The sequence below is a fragment of the Balaenoptera borealis genome, assembly GCF_965194805.1.
Source record: "Balaenoptera borealis genome assembly, chromosome: 20".
In the NCBI taxonomy this organism is placed as follows: domain Eukaryota; kingdom Metazoa; phylum Chordata; class Mammalia; order Artiodactyla; family Balaenopteridae; genus Balaenoptera; species Balaenoptera borealis.
Window position 1 is genome coordinate 20,909,129 of NC_138879.1, and position 19,713 is coordinate 20,928,841.

General features: G+C 57.5%; 3 protein-coding genes across 5 annotated transcripts in view; 1 reads left to right on the forward strand and 2 right to left on the reverse strand.

Annotated features, from left to right (window-relative positions):
- Positions 1-131: 131 nt before the first annotated feature.
- CCR10 (C-C motif chemokine receptor 10) lies at positions 132-3,326 on the reverse strand (the record flags this gene model as incomplete). Its single annotated transcript, XM_082371800.1, has 1 exon — positions 132-3,326. One exon carries the CDS (start codon positions 3,324-3,326, stop codon positions 2,187-2,189), a length of 1,140 nt encoding a protein of 379 aa, XP_082227926.1. The 3' UTR covers positions 132-2,186.
- Positions 2,908-19,664, forward strand: CNTNAP1 (contactin associated protein 1). Of its 3 annotated transcripts, none has more exons than XM_082371784.1 (24): positions 2,908-3,038; positions 5,939-6,040; positions 6,135-6,328; positions 6,772-6,919; positions 7,014-7,217; positions 7,829-8,013; positions 8,623-8,766; positions 9,390-9,651; positions 10,158-10,307; positions 10,566-10,737; positions 11,197-11,303; positions 11,450-11,569; positions 11,950-12,153; positions 12,352-12,508; positions 12,594-12,721; positions 13,031-13,216; positions 14,079-14,300; positions 14,557-14,796; positions 15,708-16,061; positions 16,221-16,348; positions 16,809-16,902; positions 17,093-17,338; positions 17,447-17,494; positions 18,330-19,664. In XM_082371784.1, exons 3-24 carry the CDS (start codon positions 6,194-6,196, stop codon positions 18,596-18,598), a joined length of 3,903 nt encoding a protein of 1,300 aa, XP_082227910.1. In that variant the 5' UTR covers positions 2,908-3,038; positions 5,939-6,040; positions 6,135-6,193; the 3' UTR covers positions 18,599-19,664. The 3 variants fall into 3 exon arrangements, with proteins under 3 accessions (XP_082227910.1, XP_082227909.1, XP_082227911.1); XM_082371783.1 differs by lacking the exon at positions 2,908-3,038 and adding an exon at positions 4,930-5,063; XM_082371785.1 differs by lacking the exons at positions 2,908-3,038; positions 17,093-17,338 and adding an exon at positions 4,930-5,063.
- Positions 14,824-19,713, reverse strand: part of EZH1 (enhancer of zeste 1 polycomb repressive complex 2 subunit) — a 37,128-nt gene continuing 32,238 nt past the window's right edge. The window contains exon 20 of the mRNA XM_082371795.1: positions 14,824-15,012. Within this exon, the coding sequence (XP_082227921.1) occupies positions 15,003-15,012 (10 nt within the window). The 3' untranslated portion in view covers positions 14,824-15,002. The remainder of the gene's footprint in view (positions 15,013-19,713) is intronic.

A 19,713-nucleotide genomic window follows, 5' to 3' on the forward strand; every position in this document is an offset into this window, starting at 1 on the left:
CCGCCTCCCCAACCCCCTCCCCTTCGGCCCCCCCCTTCTTTCTCTCCTCCCTTCTTTACAGGGCTGTGTCCAGTTTTCGTCACAGCCTCCTTTGTCCAATCCCTGTGCCTGGCGCCGGGCGCGGCCACCAATCAAGCTACTGAAACCGCGGCGGGTTGCATCATGTGTCCCTGGCTTGGTGACAGCGGGGAGGGGCAGGGGAATAAGGAGGGAGGGGGCAATGCGATGTTAGCCACGCCCCCGCTTCGGAGGTCGGACACGGACTGCTAGGGACGTCACGGAAGCCCGCCTTCAGGCTCTTGTTTTAACTCTTGGCTCACCAACCAACAAATTAAAAGCACTCGAGCAGGAGCTTTGGAGAACAAAGTGCCCATAGCGCATAGAGGAAGGCTCCGACTGCTGCCCTCTGCACCCCTGTCTCGTCTCAGGGTTCCAGAGAAAGGAAAGAGCCTTAGCTACCTGCGCCAAGCACAGCCCTAGAGGTAGCCCTCCGCCCCTGGATGAAGGAGTCCAGTTCCGCGATCTGAGTCACCTCCTTTTGAGGTGAAGAAGCTGAGGCAGAGACTCTGGGAGAGTGCAGACCAAGGCCGGAAATAAAATCTAATGTAGAGCGCACAGCTCACTGAACTCCAGTTGGGAGAGTGACTTCGGATTCTAGGGAATTCCGTGGTCTTCGAATGGAGTGGAGGCTTCTCAGGGTGACTATCCTGCGGTTCTGTGTAGGAAGAGGTTAACCAAGGCTCTAAGAGGACGGGGCGGGGCCAGAGGAGGGGCGGGGCCAGGGCGACCGCGGGCGCGCGCGTGCGTTGCTGACTCAGCGGCGATTCCTGAGATCACTGGTGGAGGGTTCCAGGTTGGCCCCCAGTGACTGGCGTGTGGGACCCTTTGAAGATCGGCGCTATGTCCGGGACTTCCCTGGATCCTGACCCCTGGAGCCCGTGGTTCTTGGTCTCAGCCGCCGGAGACTCCGAGAAGGAAGGCTAGCCCGAGCTGGGCGCGGCGGGACAGGGCGGGGACGGCAGGCCAGCGCCTCCCTGGAGACATCCCCGCCACGCTCCGCCCCTCTTGCCCTGGGTCCCCAGACTCCAGGCTGGAGTAGTCGGGGCAGCTTGGCTGACCGGATATTAAACTGCGAGAGTTGTCGCACGTGGACACCATCCTGCCTGTCGTGACTGTGTAAAACAAAGACCAGGAATCAATGTCTTTAGAGACCATCCCAGCCTTGCCCTCGCCCCAGATGAGAGTGGCCTGCGCTGAGACTTCCTAGGGATGGAAACACCACACCATATACTCTCTTCCCTCTCTGGATCCCAGGCCCTTGCCTGCAGGGAAGTTCTTTCCGTTGTCTAACCTCTCTCTTTCCGGCAGGCTCAGTACATTCCCTCTGACCCCGTCCCCAAGGAAGATGGAGAATGGCTGTCACCCCACCCCCACCCCGCCCGTGATAACCACTCTTTGGAAATTTGCAAATTGGAATTCTCTCCTTGGATTTTCTCCAAGGTGAAAAACTGCGACTCAACTTTTCAAATAACTTTTTTCTCTCCACCAGCGAACCTTAGACGGGACTGTAGAGTGGTAATCGAATCCAACCCAAAACGGGAATCTCCTGGCCCCGTTCCTACCCCCACACCAGGCATAGGCACACACACAGTCCCCGACAGCCTCAGCCGGAACATTCCAGAGGCCGGGAACTCGGTACTTGCTAAGGCAGCCATTACTGGATTGCACTCTGGTTGTTAGAAAGCTCTTTCTTACACTATTTCAGGAGGAACGCTCGCCCCTCGGCGCCTGGCAGCTTCCCCACCTCACCTCTGTTGGCAGAGACCGGGTGAAGGTGGAGGGGGTGTCAGTGCCTAGAGCTTTAGCAGGCTTAGCAGCCCCTCACCCCCACCCAGGCTCTCAGCGCCTTCCACTTAGAGCCAAGCGCGGCGGAGTGCGAAGGGGCGGGGCCGGGGGGGACCCACCAGCTCTGCCCTGCTACAAATCACTTCCAAGCCGGTGACTCAAAAATAGTAACAGTTGTTGGGTTGCCCCTCATTTCCATGTTGTCAGTTTAATGTGCCAAAGTACAGAAGCAATTCCTGAGGTCCCTACCTCTTTCTCAGTGTCCCCCACCTACTCCCCCTTCCCACTACCCTCCCTGGAATCATTTCCTTAGTCCGCCCCCCTCCTCTTGATTCGCAGCCCTAGTAGTCCCAGAAGGAGATACTGTTGGTCTCCGTGGGAGCCGAGCAGGAAGAAAGGCGGGGCCGGCGGGGGCAGCGGCCGCGGTGGTGAGGCCCTGGACTGCAGCCCTGACCCCGTAGCAGCCTCCGCAGGTCCTGGCGGAAGCGCAGGCCCAGAAAGGCGTAGAGCACGGGGTTGAGGCCGCAGCGGGCGAGGGCCAAGCCCCCGGTCACCAGCAGTGCCAGATCCTTGCGCTTGCTGGCGGGGCAGCTCCGCTCGCGGGCCGCCAGGAGGTCGGCAGTATCCAATAGCAGGGCGAGACTGTAGGGCAGCTGCAGCACCACGAAGGCCGCCACCAGGGCCACCACGACGCGCAGCGCGCGCCGGCGCTCGGGCCCCCTGGTGGCCAGCAGCGTGCGGCCCAGGAGCGCGTAGCAGGCCGCCATGACGCCCAGCGGCAGCGCGAAGCCCAGGACCACCTGCGCCACGGCGCTCACCCCCTTCACCGTCTGCGTGAGGCCCTCGGGGAAGATGAGACGGCAGCGCCGCTGGCCTTCTCGCTGCCCGTCCTGGCTGAAAAGGAGAGCAGGCAGCGCCAGGAGCAGCGACAACAACCACACGATGACTGAGACCAAGTGTGCGCGGCCCGGCACCGGGGGCCTCGGTCCAGTTGGGAGGGCCCGCGCGATGGCCACGTAGCGGTCGGCGCTGATACAGGCCAGGAAGAGGAAGCCGGCGTGGAAGGAGGCCGAATAGAGGCCCGAGATGGCGCGGCAGGTGACACTTCCCAGACTCCAGCCCTGCAGAGCCCCGGCTGCGGCAAAGGGCAGGGTCAGAGCCAGCAGAAGGTCGGCCAGGGCCAGCTGGAGCAGGTGCGCGGAGGTGGGCGAGCGGGCAGCGCGTCGGGCCGCCAGGTGCGTGGCCAGGACCAGGCCATTGCCGGCCAGACCCAGCGCAGCCACAGTCAGGGAGACACTGGGTTGGAAGGCACGACTGAAGGCCTGGACATCGGCCTTGTAGCAGAGTTCTGGCAGCGGCTCAGCCGAGTATGCCTCCTCATCGTCCCCGGAGTAGGGGCCCCAGGAGACCTGGGGAGGCCAAAATGAGAAGAGAGATCTTATGAGACATGCCTCCACCACACACCTCCCCCTCCCACACATGCATTCCAAGCTGGGGGCTCCTGTGTGACCAGGTACAATAGTACAGTACCCGGGGAGAAGACATAAACTCTTCTCCACACTCTTCTTAGCACACCCTCAGACAGGCCTTGGCTTCCCTTGCACCCCTGCTGCCTCTACATCCAGCTTCCTCGGTGGCCTTGAGTGAATCACTTGCTCTTTCTGGTTCTCCAGTTGCCTAATACATAATGTCGAGATTAGAAATCCTGACCAGCCCACCCGGCAGGGTTGTTTGAAATAAGGAAGATAATGAATGTGAAGCATCTGTGCTCTCCATAGGCCAGGTGTCTGTATTATTAGTAAATCTTAGCGCTTCAGTTCCTCTGCAGCGCCCTCTCCTGGAAGAACACCCACATGCAGACTTTGCCTGAGACCTGGTCCCTGGACTCCGTGCTTGGTCTGGAGAGGTTTTCTGTGTCTCCTTTCCCTTCTCCCCTTCTCACCCCCACCTCTAAGCCTCCAGTACAGGTGCACTGAACTACTCATGACAAGGGGGTCGTAAGGGTTGGAGCTCAGGTTTCCTGGGCTCAGTTGGGACCTTAGATCTCTAGGTTCAGCTCATCCTCCCTCTCAACCCCAGTCCCGTCCCCCAACCGCAGCGTCTCATTACCAGCCCTGTCTATCTGGAGGGCCCCTGGTCCCAGAGGGCTCCAGGCATCCTAGGTAGGTCATAGCATGGCAGAGGCCTGGTGCCAGGTAGGGAATCCCATACCTTCACCTTACCCTCCCTCTCTGTAACCGTTCCCCCCCTTCCCCCACTCCCACCTGCTCTGCGGGCTCAGTCCCCATCTCTGGCTACTCGGGTTTCTGAGGTAAAGCCACTGGGGACAGAAGTTAAACTAGTGGGACAGGAAGGAAGGGGCGGGGAGAAGGGCCAAGAGGGCGGTGGGGATTAGGGTCCGTGGGCCCTCTTTACCTAACTTTCCTATTCTACGTCCTAAAAAATAATTTCTCTTTACCGTGCCAGTAGAAAAAGAATGGGTTTTGGAATATCATCGTTTGCTAGCCACCTGTGTGATCTTAAGTAGGTTTTCTGACCTCTCTGAGCCTCAGGTTTTTCATCTGCAAAGTGGAGTGAGGTAAAAATGCAGAATTCACAGGGTGCTGAGGGTGCCTAGCACGGGTGCCTGGAGCATAATTTGCTGTCAGAAAATGTTAGATTCTTTTACTTACTCTTCTCTCCATCTCCAAGCACCCTCCCCTTCCATCTCCCTTTTCTTGGATTTTTCAGGACCCCCTAACCGGCCCTAGCCTCTCTTCCCCCATCCCTGAGGCCACAGTCCCTGTCGGCCTCGGGTTATTCAGGGTATTTCCCGGCGACGGGAGGCTCTCTACCCCCGCCCATTCGCAGCAGGGCTCAGGCGCGCGCTTGCGCGGGGTCCGGGAAAGCGGCGCGTGCCAGGAGAGGGAGGCTGGGGGAGGGGAGAGGTGAGAAGAGAGAGGGTTGAAGGAGAGGCGAGAACAGCGGAGAACCAGGAACAGCACAGAGAGAGACAAGGGAGAAGGGTTAGGGGGAGAGAGGGAAGAGGGAGGGGTGGGTAAGGGGGAGAGAGCCATCCGCTGCGAACCCCAGGAGGAAAGCCCGAGCTGGAACTGGAGCCCTAGCCGGAGACGGGCACTGGGAGGCGGCCGCCGGGATCCGTCAGCCCTGCATGATGCGTCTCCGGCTCTTCTGCATCCTGCTCGCCGCGGTCTCGGGAGCCCGGGGCTGGGGCTACTGTGAGTGCGGGGCTCGCAGGCAGGCGGGGTTGGGCCTGGGAGTCTAAGGTCTGCAGGGCGGGTCCCTCACCGCATTGCGGCTGGGTGGTCGCGGCTCCCTTCCCGGCTGGCGCGCGCTCGTGCGCTTTCATCCTTTCCTGCCTCTCCCCCGCGCTCCGCAATGCAGCTCCGAGGCTGGCGCGCGCGCCCGGCGCTGGGGCTGGGCTCAGAGCTGAAGATAGAGTCGGCCCGGGGGGGGGGGGGATTTGGGACTGGGATCCAAGCGGGAGCTAGTGCCTGGGTTTGAGGGTTGGGAATAAGGGTGGTGCCAGTGACCGCGCTAGGGTTAAGGTTTTGCCAGGGGCTGGGGCTGGGCTTGGAGCTGGCCCAGGGACCAGGGTTTGGGGCTGAGGCTGGGGCCGGATTTTGGGGTTGGGATCCATGCAGTATTTGGTGACCCTTTATGATGCTAAGGTTGGATGTGGAACTGGTGATGGTGCTTGGACTGGCGGGGGTTGGGACCAAGGCCTGGATTTGGAGTTGGTGCAGGTCTGTGGGTGCTGCTGACTGGGATTGAGGCTAAGGCTGGGGCTGGATTGGTGTCTTGGGGTGACTCAGGTTCTAAAAGATGCTGAGGTTTCGGATTGTGTTTGCGGGTGTACTGAACCGCAACTGGTACTAGGCAGGGTCTGGCCTACGGGTTCTTCCAGAAGAAGAAGGCAGCCTCCCCGAAGTGTGCAGCTGTTGCTGCAGCCCAGGTTGAGGAGATGGTTTAAGTTAGGGCTGGGTCTGCAATGGGGGAGAGAGAAGAAAGAGCTCCGGTTGCTCAGCGTGCTGGGCCTTTGGGAAGACTGGGAGGGGCCACCCTGATCAACATGTCTGTTCCCCCAACCCAGACGGCTGTGACGAGGAGCTGGTTGGGCCCCTGTATGCACGCTCCCTGGGCGCCTCCTCCTACTATGGGCTCTTCACTGCGCCCCGTTTTGCCCGGCTGCACGGTGAGCATGGTGGTGCCCCATGGTGGGGTGGGGGACTCTGGAGGGCTGGAGGTAAATGGGGAGCCAGTGGTGAAAGCCCTTGCCCCTTCTATAGGCATAAGCGGATGGTCTCCCCGGATTGGGGACCCAAATCCCTGGCTCCAGATCGACCTAATGAAGAAGCACCGGATCCGGGCTGTGGCCACGCAGGGCTCCTTTAACTCTTGGGACTGGGTCACACATTACATGCTGCTCTATGGCGACCGAGTGGACAGCTGGACACCGTTCTATCAGCGAGGGCACAACGCGGTACTCCAGGCTCCCTGTGCACACACCTGGGGAACCTTTTCAGCTCTGTGACCTGGGCTGGGCTGGGCACAATCTTGGGGGAAGGGCAGGAGGCGGTGGTGAGGGCACAGACGAGGAGCAGTGACTTCCTCCCCAAGGACTCAGTCCAGAGGGACTGTCGGCTCGCCATGTGTGCAAGATATTCCCAGTGACAGGGTTTAACATACTTCAAGGTAAAATCTGGGAGAGCTTCATGAAGGTGGTGACATCTGAGTTGACCTTTGAGGATATAATGGGACGCTCTAGGCTAGGGAAACTGTGTAAAGCCATGAAGGCAGGGGAGATAAGGAGTGTTTGCCTTCCAGAAGTCGAGATTGGCTAGATGCGACAACTGTGGGCTGGGAGGCTGTGGAGAAACAAGTAGAGAGTGGGGACGTGGTCACTCCTCTTCCCTTGCCCCTCAGACCTTCTTCGGTAACGTGAACGAGTCGGCGGTGGTTCGCCACGACCTGCACTACCACTTCACGGCGCGCTACATCCGCATCGTGCCCTTGGCTTGGAACCCGCGCGGCAAGATCGGCCTGAGGCTCGGCCTCTACGGCTGCCCTTACAGTAAGGGGCGGGCGGGCGGGCGGGGGGGGGGGGGTGGTGCCCGGGAGACAAAGAGTCTTTCCGGTCCCCAACCCACCTACTGCCCCTCGCGCAGAGTCCGACGTGCTCTATTTCGATGGCGATGATGCCATCTCGTACCGCTTCCCGCGAGGGGTCAGCCGGAGTCTGTGGGATGTGTTCGCCTTCAGCTTCAAGACCGAAGAGAAGGACGGGCTCCTGTTGCACGCCGAGGGCGCCCAGGGCGACTACGTGACACTCGAGCTGCAGGGGGCACACTTGCTGCTGCACATGAGCCTGGGTGAGCTCAGAGATCCCGGAGTAAAGCCTGAGGCTCTCCTCCCACGTCTCTTGTTGCACCTCCTCCGCGAAGCCGCACACCACTCCTTATCCTTCCCTTCCTTAGTGTTTGGACCAACCCGCCTTTTTCGTGTAAAATTTGGTGCTAGCAAAACACTGGACTCGGGATCAGGAGAAGCGAATTCCAGTCTCAGCTCTACCACCTACCAGCGGGACAAGCACTTCCCCAGTCTGTTTCCTCATTGTAAAAACATTGTATATACGTATACACACACGCCTAAAGCGTTATTGTTTTGTATCTCAATCGCTTTTCATAATATCCACATGGTGAGGTAGAAGCAACCATTGTGTCTCAAGTTTTACTGATAGGAAAACAGAGGCTCAGACAGGTTAAATGGCTTACTCTAAGTCCATACTTGCCAATGGCCACTGCTCCATCCCAGGCTGAGGGTGGTCCAGTCTCTATATGCCCACCTTCCCTGGCTGCCCTGGGCCCTGGGCAGTCCCTCCTCTGTGCTGCCGGCTGCTGCTCTGCCTGGGGGCTAGCTGGGCAGTAGGGCTCGCGTGGGTTCTCCAGGTTCCAGGTCTGACCCCGCCCCTCCCCACCCTCAGGCAGCAGCCCCATCCAGCCAAGGCCCGGTCACACAACCGTGAGCGCTGGTGGCGTCCTCAATGACCAGCACTGGCATTACGTACGTGTGGACCGATTTGGCCGCGAAGCAAATCTCACCCTGGACGGCTACGAGCAGCGCTTCGTGCTCAATGGCGACTTTGAGAGACTGAACCTGGACACCGAGGTGAGCGGAGAGGGGAGGAGCCATTTGGTTAAGTGGGGTGCTGGGTGGGCCGGTGGGGGACAGCACTTTTCTCTACCAGAGGTAAGACTCTGCTTTCGGGTTTCTGAATATGCTAGCAGCTCTTGGGAAACTCCCAGAAAGGCCTGGGTTTTTGTTGTTGCTGCTGCTATTAGCACGCAGATTCCCGGGCTCCACCCCAGAACTACTGAGATGGAGTCTGGAAATCTGGATTTGGGGGATCGGGCAAGATGAGAAAATTGGCCCCTTCAGGCCCTGATCTACAGATAAAGAATCTCAGACAGGTTCATTGACTTACCTAAGGGCATGCAGCCAATTTGTGGTGGAGTCAGGGCTAGAACCCAAGCCTGGGGAGGCCCAGCGAGCTTCCAGCTTCAATACCGATACTGGGGCAATGTGTGTCTCAAGTCTTATAAAACTCAATCTGCCTGGAGCGTGGGAAAGTGTACGGCGGGGGAGCGCGAGAAAGGCGCGCGCGCTGCCATGCTTATCGACTCAGTGGAAAAACTTCTGGAAACTTCACTATTGATCCTGATGGGAGTGGCCCCCTGAAGCCATTTGTAGCGTACTCACTCCTCACTCCGCCCGCAGATGTTCATCGGGGGTCTGGTGGGCGCTGCGCAGAAGAACCTTGCCTATCGGCATAATTTCCGCGGCTGCATGGAAAACGTAATCTTCAACCGAGTCAACATCGCGGACCTGGCCGTGCGGCGCCATTCGCGGATCACCTTCGAGGCCAGTGGGCAGGGGGATCTGGGAGGACGGGGCGTCAAAGCCGCTTGGAGCCAAGAGGTGGAGTGGGAAGAGATATTGCGAATCACGTAAAAGCCGAGGACCCTTCTCCCCAGCCAGATGCTCAAGTGGGGGTGATGGTGTCATCACTGACTCACAGGAGGTGCAAAAGGCCAGCTCCCAACCCCCCAGTTAAAAGCTGTGGTCCGGTCTAAGCATCTCCTCAATTATAACTGAGGAAAATAAGGTGTAGCGACCCTGAGTGGCTCCGCCAGGGGTCACGCAGCTGCGCAGGGGCTGAGGAGGGACTTGAACCCAGGGCTGTTTCGGTGTGTGGGTGTGGGTGCTCCCCCCACCCCAACTCAGGAGCGTAATCAGGCACTGCTGCCAGGAAGCGGGCGGGAAATTGCCTCTCCACGCTGGAAGGAAGGGAAGGAGCGGTCGCCCCTGGAGACGATGTAGATCAGGATAGAATCCTGAAGGCCGACTTGGTGGCTGGAGACCTCCTCCACAGCTGGACATATTTCTGGGGGAGTTGGGGAGGTGCACCCAGGGAACCTCACTCCTCACAGAGGTGGGGCGGGGCATCGGCTCGGGTGCTGAGGGATCCTCACTTTCCTCCCTAGGGTAAGGTGGCATTCCGTTGCCTGGACCCGGTTCCTCACCCCATCAACTTTGGAGGTCCTCACAACTTCGTGCAAGTGCCTGGCTTCCCTCGCCGAGGCCGCCTCGCAGTCTCTTTTCGCTTCCGTACCTGGGATCTCACCGGGCTGCTACTTTTCTCCCGCCTGGGGGATGGGCTGGGCCATGTGGAGCTGATGCTCAGTGAAGGGCAGGTCAATGTGTCCATCGTGCAGACTGGCCGAAAGAAACTTCAGTTTGCTGCTGGTGAGGGGTGGAGGGAAGGGGGAGGCACAGGGAGGCCAGAGAAGGGCAAAGAGCAGAGGCGTCTGTAGGCCTGGACTGAGGCCTTTGCACACTGGAGAGGGGTGAGGGAGTGAAGGGAGGGAGCAGGGCAGGAGGTCCCAGGGCCCTGGGAAAAGGTGGGAGCGGATGGAGGCTGCTGGGAGTTGGGAGGGCGGGGCAGATCTGAGGAGCTAAGGGTGCCAGGAGAAGCAGGAAGGCTGAGAATCCTGGTACTCTCCAGTTCCGGAGGGTCTCTGGAGGTGTCATTCAGTTATGACTTTTGTGTCAGCCACTGGGGTTCCACACAGTGAAGAGAGACATTCAGAGATGTCACCACTCAGGTTGATGAGTGTAAAAATGGGAGGCACATAGGCTACTGTTAGGACACAGAGTGGGGTCGCTGCCTCCCCGCTCTAGGTTCTCTTCTAGAACGTGGTGCCCCCCTCCCCCCCCCCCCCCCCACCACACCATCCTCCTGTCCTGTCCAGGGTTCCGCCTGAATGATGGCTTTTGGCACGAGGTGAATTTTGTGGCACAGGAAAACCATGCAGTCATCAGCATTGATGATGTGGAGGGGGCAGAGGTCAGGGTCTCATACCCACTGCTGATCCGGACAGGAACCTCATACTTCTTTGGAGGTAAGTGGAGGCCGACCTGGCTAGACCCCTGTCTCTGGGTGGGAAGGCCCCATCTAAGTCCACCCAGACAGGGCTACATGGAGAGTTTTGTAGCAGTAAATCCCTCTTGTCCCTCTGGGGCCTTGGGGACTGGAAGGTCACTGTCATTGTCTACTAGCCCCCTTCCTTCCTTCATGTCTGGCTCTCCCTTGGCATCTCCCTGGGGGAGGGTTGCTGGAGTCTCCCCTGGGGAGGGCCTCACAGGGGTGGTTGCTCCAGGTTGTCCCAAGCCAGCCAGTCGATCGGGCTGCCACTCCAACCAGACGGCATTCCATGGCTGCATGGAGCTGCTCAAGGTGGATGGTCAACTGGTCAACCTGACTCTGGTGGAGGGCCGGCGGCTTGGATACTATGCTGAGGTCCTCTTTGACACATGTGGCATCACTGATAGGTATCCAGAAGCCCCTCTCCCTACAAGAGGTGACCCCTCCAAAGCCCTCTTCCATGGTTTCCCAGTGATGAGAATGGCCTTTCTCAATGATCTCCCTTCTCCTGGTCCCAGCTGCTAAGTCCCACCTGGGGATGATTCCTCCTTGACCTCTCACCTCCTATTTCTTCCCTTAAAGTGACACATGCTCAGAATGGAAATGAAGCATCTGTTTTTGGTCCTAGAGGGTTTTATTTGGGGGGTGGGGGAAGTAAGGCATTATTTATTCCTTTGCGGAAGGGGAAACAGTCGTACTTGAGCCCTGAGGCCTGCCTAATGCCCCAGCATTTAAGCTTGTTAGATGGAGTATGTTTCACTGGGTTTTGGTGCTCCCAGGAGCTGGGAGTGAAGCTTGTAAGGATCAGACCCTACTCTCAAGCTCCCCATAAGGCTCCTTCCCTCGGTGCTGACCCCCTCACCTAGGTGCAGCCCTAACATGTGTGAGCATGACGGACGCTGCTACCAGTCTTGGGATGACTTCATCTGCTATTGTGAACTGACAGGCTACAAGGGGGAGACCTGCCACCAACGTAAGCCAGCTGGGGTGTGGGGGAGAGTCAGAGACAGGGGAGGTCAGGAGGTTTCTGGCAATCATGAGGCTGCCAGAGATGGTGGGGCTGGCCCTCCTAGCCTCCTGACCCTATAATTGCCTTTTCCCCACCTCACCACCGACCAGCTTTGTATAAGGAATCCTGTGAGGCTTATCGGCTCAGTGGGAAAACTTCTGGCAACTTCACCATTGATCCTGATGGGAGTGGCCCCCTGAAGCCATTTGTAGTGTACTGTGATATCCGAGGTAAGTGGCTCTGATGGGTGGCGGAGGGGCAGCTGACAAGGCAATGTGGGAGTGTGGGGGAAATGGAAGGATGGAAGGGAGGACAGGGGCCAGTAAGATTAAACGGTGGTGGGGGTAAAGGAGGACAGAAGGGGGTAGGGGACACTCAGGGATTTGTAATCTAGCCTTGCAGGTAGATTCCAGCTTCCTGATCCATTCCAGCTGTCTCATCTCCGGCCTATGACGTTGGGGGCCTAGAGCTGGGCTGGAATGGAGCTGCTGGCCACGTTTATTGGCTCTGGATCGCAGTAGTGGTGCTGCGGGGGGGCAGGGAGATGGGTAGGGAGATGGGTAGGGAATGCCCGTCTCCAGCCACAGCTCTGCCTCATCCCCTCCCCCAGAGAACCGGGCCTGGACAGTTGTGAGGCATGACAGGCTGTGGACAACTCGGGTGACAGGTTCTAGCATGGAGCGGCCATTCCTCGGGGCCGTCCAGTATTGGAATGCATCCTGGGAGGAAGTCAGTGCCCTGGCCAATGCTTCCCAGCACTGTGAACAGTGGATTGAGTTCTCCTGCTACAATTCCCGGCTGCTCAACACTGCAGGTTAGGGCGGGGGTGGGGAGGGCAAGGGGGAGAGCTGGAGGAGAGACCAGTGGGGTCTGGGAGAAGAGGATTAGAGGGTTGAAGGGAGCCCTGGGCTACAGGATTCAAGAAAGGGTCTGGGCTGGTTGGAAGGGTGAGAGAGGAGCCCGGAGGCTAATGGAGGGCAGGGCCTGGAAACTGCCTGCACCTCTTCCCCAGGAGGCTACCCCTATAGCTTCTGGATTGGCCGAAACGAGGAGCAGCACTTCTACTGGGGTGGCTCGCAGCCCGGCATCCAGCGCTGTGCCTGTGGTCTGGACCGGAGCTGTGTGGACCCTGCTCTACACTGTAACTGTGATGCCGACCAGCCCCAGTGGTAAGGGGGGCAGAGGGACAGGGCTTTCAGGACGCCAGGGACAGCTGAGCGGCAGAGGCTGAGCCACCGCATCCTGTCCCCACAGGAGAACCGACAAGGGCCTGCTGACTTTTGTGGACCATTTGCCTGTCACTCAGGTGGTGGTGGGGGACACGAACCGTTCCAGTTCTGAGGCCCAGTTCTTCCTGAGGCCTCTGCGCTGCTATGGTGATCGTGAGTGACAGACCCTTTTTGTGTACCCTCCCAGGGTCAGCTCTCCAGTTTCCAAAATCTAGGCTACCTGATCCACTGGGAGTCTCTAGGACACACTGCCAGACACCCCAGCTCCTGGTGTGATATGCCCACACCTGTGTTGTTCCTTGGCACCTTCCCCGGCACCTTCCTCTCTTTCATTACGCGCCTTAAGTTTCCCTGGGGACCCCTAGCTGTCCCCTTTTGCCCTGTCTCCCCCCGACCTGAGGCTGCCTTACTCCTCTCCCCTCCTACCTCGCTGACAAGGCCGTCCTCCATCTGGTTTTGTAGGAAATTCCTGGAACACCATCGCCTTCCACACTGGGGCTGCACTGCGCTTTCCCCCAATCCAGGCCAACCACAGCCTTGATGTCTCCTTCTACTTCAGGACCTCGGCTCCCTCGGGAGTCTTCCTAGAGAATACAGGGGGCCCTTACTGCCAGTGGCGCCGACCTTACGTGCGGGTGGAACTCAACAGTGAGCAGGCAGACGTTGCCGGGGGATGACGATCCCTGGGGAGGTGTGGGGTGGGTGGAGGCTGGGGCAAGCGACAAGGGGTAAGACGCCCCTCTGCGAGGCAGCATGGAAAGGGCTTCAGAGGGCGCTGGCTTCTACACCCAGCTCTGTGTTGATAGCTGGCTTCGTGACCCTGAGCGCCCACTTAGCCTCTCTGGGCCTTAGGTCCCTGACTTGTAGGGAAGCTGGACTCCTCGGCGGGTGGGGCCTTCTACCTCATGAGCTATGCTTCTAACCTGAGAAGTGGGGCTGGGAAGCTGGCTCCAGGGATCTGAGATTTGGGAGAGACCAGGGATATGAGGTTTTTTTCTTTTTTTATACATTTATTTATTTTTGGCTGTGTTGGGTCTTCGTTGCTTCGCGCGGGCTTTCTCTAGTTGCGGTGAGCGGGGGCTGTTCATCGTTGCGGTGCGCGGGCTTCTCATTGCGGGGGCTTCTCTTTGTTGTGGAGCACGGGCTCTAGGCACACGGGCTTCAGTAGTTGTGGCACGTGGGCTCAGTAGTTGTGGCTCGCGGGCTCTAGAGCGCAGGCTCAGTAGTTGTGGCGCACGGGCTTAGTTGCTCCGCGGCATGTGGGATCTTCCCGGACCAGGGCTTGAACCCGTCTGCCCTGCGTTGGCAGGCAGATTCTTAACCACTGCATCACCAAGGAAGTCCGGGGTATGAGGTTTTAAGCAGTTTATGGGTCTTGTCCCAGGCTGTAGACAGATTGGAGGGACATTCAAGGAGCTCCAAAGGGTGAAGAAGAGGGGTTGTATCAGGTGAACCTGTGAGGGATCTTGGAGGTCTGAGTCCTCTCCCCCTCACCCCCAACGTTGTCCAGCATCCCGGGATGTGGTCTTCGCCTTCGACGTGGGGAATGGGGATGAGAACCTGACAGTGCACTCAGATGACTTCGAGTTCAACGATGACGAGTGGCACCTGGTCCGGGCTGAAATCAATGTAAAGCAGGCCCGGCTCCGCGTGGATCACCGGCCTTGGGTGCTGCGGCCGATGCCCCTGCAGACCTACCTCTGGCTGGAGTACGACCAGCCCCTCTATGTTGGTGAGCAGCAGCCCAGAGGCAGGGCTGAAGCCTCTGACACCTTCCCCTCCTCTCAAGGCCACTCTCCTTGTTTCCAGGAACCCTGTGTCTTAGGTCCCGATCGCCTCGACCTCAGACTGAGCCAAAGGCTCACCTTTCCTCTCCAGTCCCTGGCATCGATTCCGTTCTTCTAGCCCCCTTGGCTCCCTTCTGAACCCCAATGCTTATCCCTGTCTCTGGCTCTACACCCATTTCTTGACCTGCCCACCTTCCCCAGGATCTGCAGAGCTTAAGAGGCGGCCCTTCGTGGGTTGCTTGAGGGCTATGCGTCTGAATGGAGTGACTCTGAACCTGGAGGGCCGTGCCAATGCCTCTGAGGGTACCTCACCCAACTGCACGGGCCACTGCGCCCACCCCCGGTTCCCCTGTTTCCATGGAGGCCGCTGCGTGGAGCGCTACAGCTACTACACCTGTGACTGTGACCTCACGGCTTTTGATGGGCCATACTGCAACCACGGTTAGTGCTGCTGGTTATGGGAGGACAGGGAGCCATAGGGCATAATGGGATGTAGAGCGGGCAGGAAAGGAAGGAGGACACAAAGTCAGCATCAGGGAAAACTGTGGTCGTCCTGGGCTCCTGAGCTCTGAGCTGGGGCAGTCAGGCAGTTGAAGATGTTGGGTGACTCCAAAGGCATAAAGTGGGGCAAGGAAGGGATGGTACAGCTAGCTGGCACTAAAAAGATCAAAAGCAACAAGCAAATAACTTCCCCATCTTCCCACTGTCACCAAGGGAACACAGGTCACCCCCCTTGCAAGAATATCCCCCTCAGGCTGCACGATGCCCTCCTATGCCATTTCCTATTTGACAATCGCTGCACTCCTAAAACATGTCTACAACCTGGTTCTTGGTTAAGGCAAGCCTTGACATTCACCATAGCAAGATTCTGCACATACACCCAGACTGCAGCCTCCCTAAGGCTGGTCTAGGAGGATGCGTGAGCAGGGAGGTCACTGGGTGGGAGAAGTCTGGTGAGGTAGGGAGATACAGGGACTAAGGGACTGACAGAAGACCTTTGGTTTTGGTTCGGAAGTGTGAGTAGTGGCCTGATGGGCGTATGGTGTCTCGATTCTAATCTTGACTGTCCACTTACTGTGTATTATCCCTAGGCAAGTAGCTACCCACTTCTGAGCCTCACTTTCCCCAGCTGTAAAACGCAGGGGTTGGATTAGATGACCTTTTACATTTCCCATGATTTTAAGATTCCATTCCGTGCGTGACACAGGGGTGCCAGAGGACCTAAAAGTGAATGGAGATGGGTTGTGGTGGTGGCTGAAACTGGAAACACGCGCCAGAGGGTGTGTGTGGATGACATATACAGCGTCTGACTGTGGGAACGGGGGCCCTGACCTCACTACCTCTGCCTTCAGACATTGGCGGTTTCTTTGAGCCGGGCACCTGGATGCGCTATAACCTCCAGTCAGCGCTGCGCTCCGCAGCCCGCGAGTTCTCCCACATGCTGAGCCGGCCAGTGCCGGGCTACGAGCCCGGCTACATCCCCGGCTACGACACTCCCGGCTACGCGCCCGGCTACCACGGCCCTGGCTACCGCCTGCCGGACTACCCGCGGCCTGGCCGGCCGGTGCCGGGCTACCGTGGACCAGTCTATAATGTCACTGGAGAGGAGGTGTCCTTCAGCTTCAGCACCCACTCCGCCCCCGCCGTCCTGCTCTACGTCAGCTCCTTTGTGCGTGACTACATGGCTGTGCTCATCAAGGAAGATGGTAAGCCCCCCGAGGCTCTCGCGCTCAATTCCAGCTGCCTCTGGGTGCCCTCCATTCTCGTAACCATCGATTGACCAATACAAGGGCTCAAGCGCTCTCACAAGATGGGGGCTTCGGGAGCTGAGAGGAGACCCCCTCTTCCTCCTCCCCACCCTACAGGGACCCTGCAGCTGCGCTATCAGCTGGGCACCAGCCCCTACGTCTACCAACTAACCACGCGCCCCGTAACTGACGGCCAGCCCCACAGCGTCAACCTCACCCGGGTCTACCGCAACCTCTTCATCCAGGTGCGTGCAGGGGGAGGGGGACAAGGGAGGCGGGCCGGTTCAGACCGTAACCTCGCCATCTAGGTTGCGGCAGTGGGAAATGCCAAACGTTTAGCATTTGTAGAGCACGTTCCAACTTACAGAGGATGTTCATGTGTGTTATCTCATGGGACCTCACAACCGCTCTGTGAGGGAGTTCAGGTAGGCAGCTCTTCTTCTTATCTTTGTTTGACAAATCACTAAAGGGGCTCAGACAGTAAAGTGGTGTTCCCAAAGTCAAACCACCGTTAAGCTGCGAAGACAGGGCTCAAAACCAGGTTGTTGGGTTTTTAATACCAAATCCTATGTCTGGGTCCAGCGGTTGCCCACCCGGGACTGAGCTAGGACTCACCACCAACTGGGAGAGGAGAGTTCCAGCCTGGTCTGGGCTACGTCTGCCCCCGGTTCGCCCTCCCTCATCTCCTTTCCCCTCCCCACTCAGGTGGACTACTTCCCCCTGACAGAACAGAAGTTCTCACTGCTGGTGGACAGCCAGCTGGACTCACCCAAGGCCTTGTATCTGGGGCGCGTTATGGGTAAGCTGGGGCTCAGAGGGCGTTTGGGGTAAGGAGCTGTGGGTGAAGTCCCTGGAGCCCAGAGGGGAGTGAAGGATGGGGAGTGGCACTGAAGGTGCTGATAAAGAGGAGTGGGAACCTAGCGATGGTGAGAGGGGGCAGGGCTATTGGTGGTCCAAGCCCGTTTCTTTCTGGGCTGCCTCTCCCTCAGAGACGGGAGTGATTGACCCGGAGATCCAGCGCTACAACACACCAGGTTTCTCAGGCTGCCTGTCTGGTGTCCGATTCAACAATGTGGCTCCCCTCAAGAGCCACTTCCGAACACCTCGACCTATGACCTCGGAGCTGGCTGAGGCCCTTCGCGTTCAGGGAGAACTGTCTGAGTCTAACTGCGGAGCCATGCCACGTCTCGTCTCAGAGGTGCCACCTGAGCTGGACCCCTGGTATCTGCCCCCAGGTACATCCCTGGGACACAGTAAAGGAAGGGAAGAGAGGGACAACAGGGAAAGGAAATGACTCTTAACCTGGAGGTGGCTTCTCTTAACTGGTGCTTTCTCTTTTTCAGACTTCCCATACTACCACGATGACGGATGGGTTGCCATACTTTTGGGCTGTGAGTAGCACAGTCACTACCCTGACCTCCTCATTCTACCCTCTGGCTGTCAGCGTTGCCTCCCTGCCCCGTATCCTCAGGGCTGAGGGGTGGTGAAGGCACTAGGTGCATGGTGGTGCCCAGAAGGATGAGACAGGCTATGCTGAAGGTAGCTGATAATCAGGTTGGAGATTTTTAAATGTTTGAGGATGCTATAGGCTTTTAATTGAAATGAAATATCAAAATGGGGCTCAAGCTTTTACAGTGATGTGCCCATCAATGCCTGATCCCATATACTTCTCAGTGGTAGTCCATTGCTGGTCACATTTGACTTTACGACTTTGTGGGTCAGATAATTTCCACTTCCTGATGAGCAGCTTAAGTCACATGCTTATCTGTTGGATCATGGTCATTATGTTCCACCAAAGTCAGGTGTTCAATATCTAAAAGGTCCCAGAATTAGGCAGGAACTGTTTATTAAAAGGAGCTTTACTGCACTATAAAAAGGTAAATTTTATGGTACGTAAACTGTATCTCAATAAAACTGTTATAAGAAAATGAAAAAATAAAATGAGGCTAAAGCTAAGGGATGAGGAAATGGGGGTGCAGTAACATCGAGAGAGAGATGAGAAATTGGGGTAAGTACCAGGGATGTGGAAAGAGAATGTTAGAAACAGAAGATGGCAGGGGATAAGCCAGGAATTTAGACCTACCAGATACTTAAGAATGGCTTGATGTGGCCATACAGCTGATGCTCTTGTACACGTATGCTTTAGGCCAAAAGCATACACATGTGTATGTATATAGGTGAAACCCCAAAGATCTGCCCTGAATTGTTCCTTTTTTTCTCTTTCAGTTTTGGTGGCCTTCTTGCTGCTGGGGTTGGTGGGAATGTTGGTGCTCTTCTATCTGCAAAATCATCGCTACAAGGGCTCCTACCACACCAATGAGCCCAAGGCCACTCACGATTACCACCCTGGCAGCAAACCTCCCCTACCTACTTCAGGCCCAGCCCAAGCCCCAGCCCCGGCCCCAACACCAGCTTCTACCCAAGTTCCAGCCCCAGCCCCTGGCCCCCGGGACCAAAACCTACCCCAGATCCTGGAGGAGTCCAGGTCTGAATGAATCAGGAGAAGGGCTTCAGGGACCAAGTCCATCTCCTCCAAATTCCCCAATTCCTGCCTCTACCCCACCCTGTCAGGGACATTTGGCTCCTCTTAGCTGGCTCTGCTCATCCAGAGGATTTCCCTCCTGCCAAGTTTGGTGGGCAGAGCTACAGATGGGACCAAAGGGAGTGGCTGAGCCTCACTGCCTAAACCAATGCCCTGCCCATCCCCATCTCCCCAGGCTCCTGGTTGTTTGCCTGCCCCAAAGAAGCCTCATGGGGTTGAGACAGGCCCTTCCTGCCATCCCTGTCCCAGCTGCTGCCAGGGATTAACAACAGAGTGCAGGGGAGATTAACTGCCTCCCTTCAAATATTCAATCTCAGCAGGGACAGATGTGTGGGATTGCAGGGATGCACGGGGTATGGGGGGAGGAGGCTGCTAAATCATACCCCCCAGCCTCCCCCCTCCCCTGCAGAACATCTTCCATCTGCTTCCACTCAACTGGGGATTAGGGAGGGCTTCACTGATGTCTCCCACCCCCCGTTCTTTGTTTTCTACAGAGACCGAGAGGCCTCAGTTTAGCACCTTAGTACCTCCACTGCTTTACATGCTTTAGCCAAAGCCATAAGAAACTTGCAATGTAGAGAGAATAACGCAGACACACTGACTAGCCAGCCCTCTACTCTTCTTCCTCCCTCTTCCAAGATATGCAGTAGCCTTGGTGCCTGTCCAAAGGCTTGGCCCCCCCTCTCCAATGCATGAGGAGCCCTCTTTCCTCCGCTCAGAGATGCTGCTTCGTTTGCCCAGGAGGTCATGTTCTTTATATATATTTTTTGTTGCAAAGTCTCTCTCTAGAGAAACTCTATATATTACTCTAATTTTTTAAATTATCAGTTTATATATAAAAGAAAAAATCAATCGACTGTCCTGTCCTGTGCTGTGCCCACGGTCTGTAGTGTGCTTCTCCTGTGCTGGAAGTCTCATGAGGTCTGCTGGTCATTCACCCAAGCCTGATCCGGCCTCCACTCTGAAGCTGTGCTCTCAGACTCGGAGCTGTTCTAATAAAGCAGAGTGACAGAGCCTAAGTCTGTGTGTGGTAGCTGGCGGCGTGGTTAGGGCACAGTGGGATGATGT

Excerpts from the sequence above, each read along its gene's own strand:
- CNTNAP1 (XM_082371783.1), top strand. The coding sequence starts at position 4,997 with ATGATGCGTCTCCGGCTCTTCTGCATCCTGCTCGCCGCGGTCTCGGGA. Across the intron at positions 6,920-7,013 it reads CCTCTACGGCTGCCCTTACA|AGTCCGACGTGCTCTATTTC; the intron begins GTAAGGGGCGGG and ends CCCCTCGCGCAG. Across the intron at positions 10,308-10,565 it reads AACCTCATACTTCTTTGGAG|GTTGTCCCAAGCCAGCCAGT; the intron begins GTAAGTGGAGGC and ends TGGTTGCTCCAG.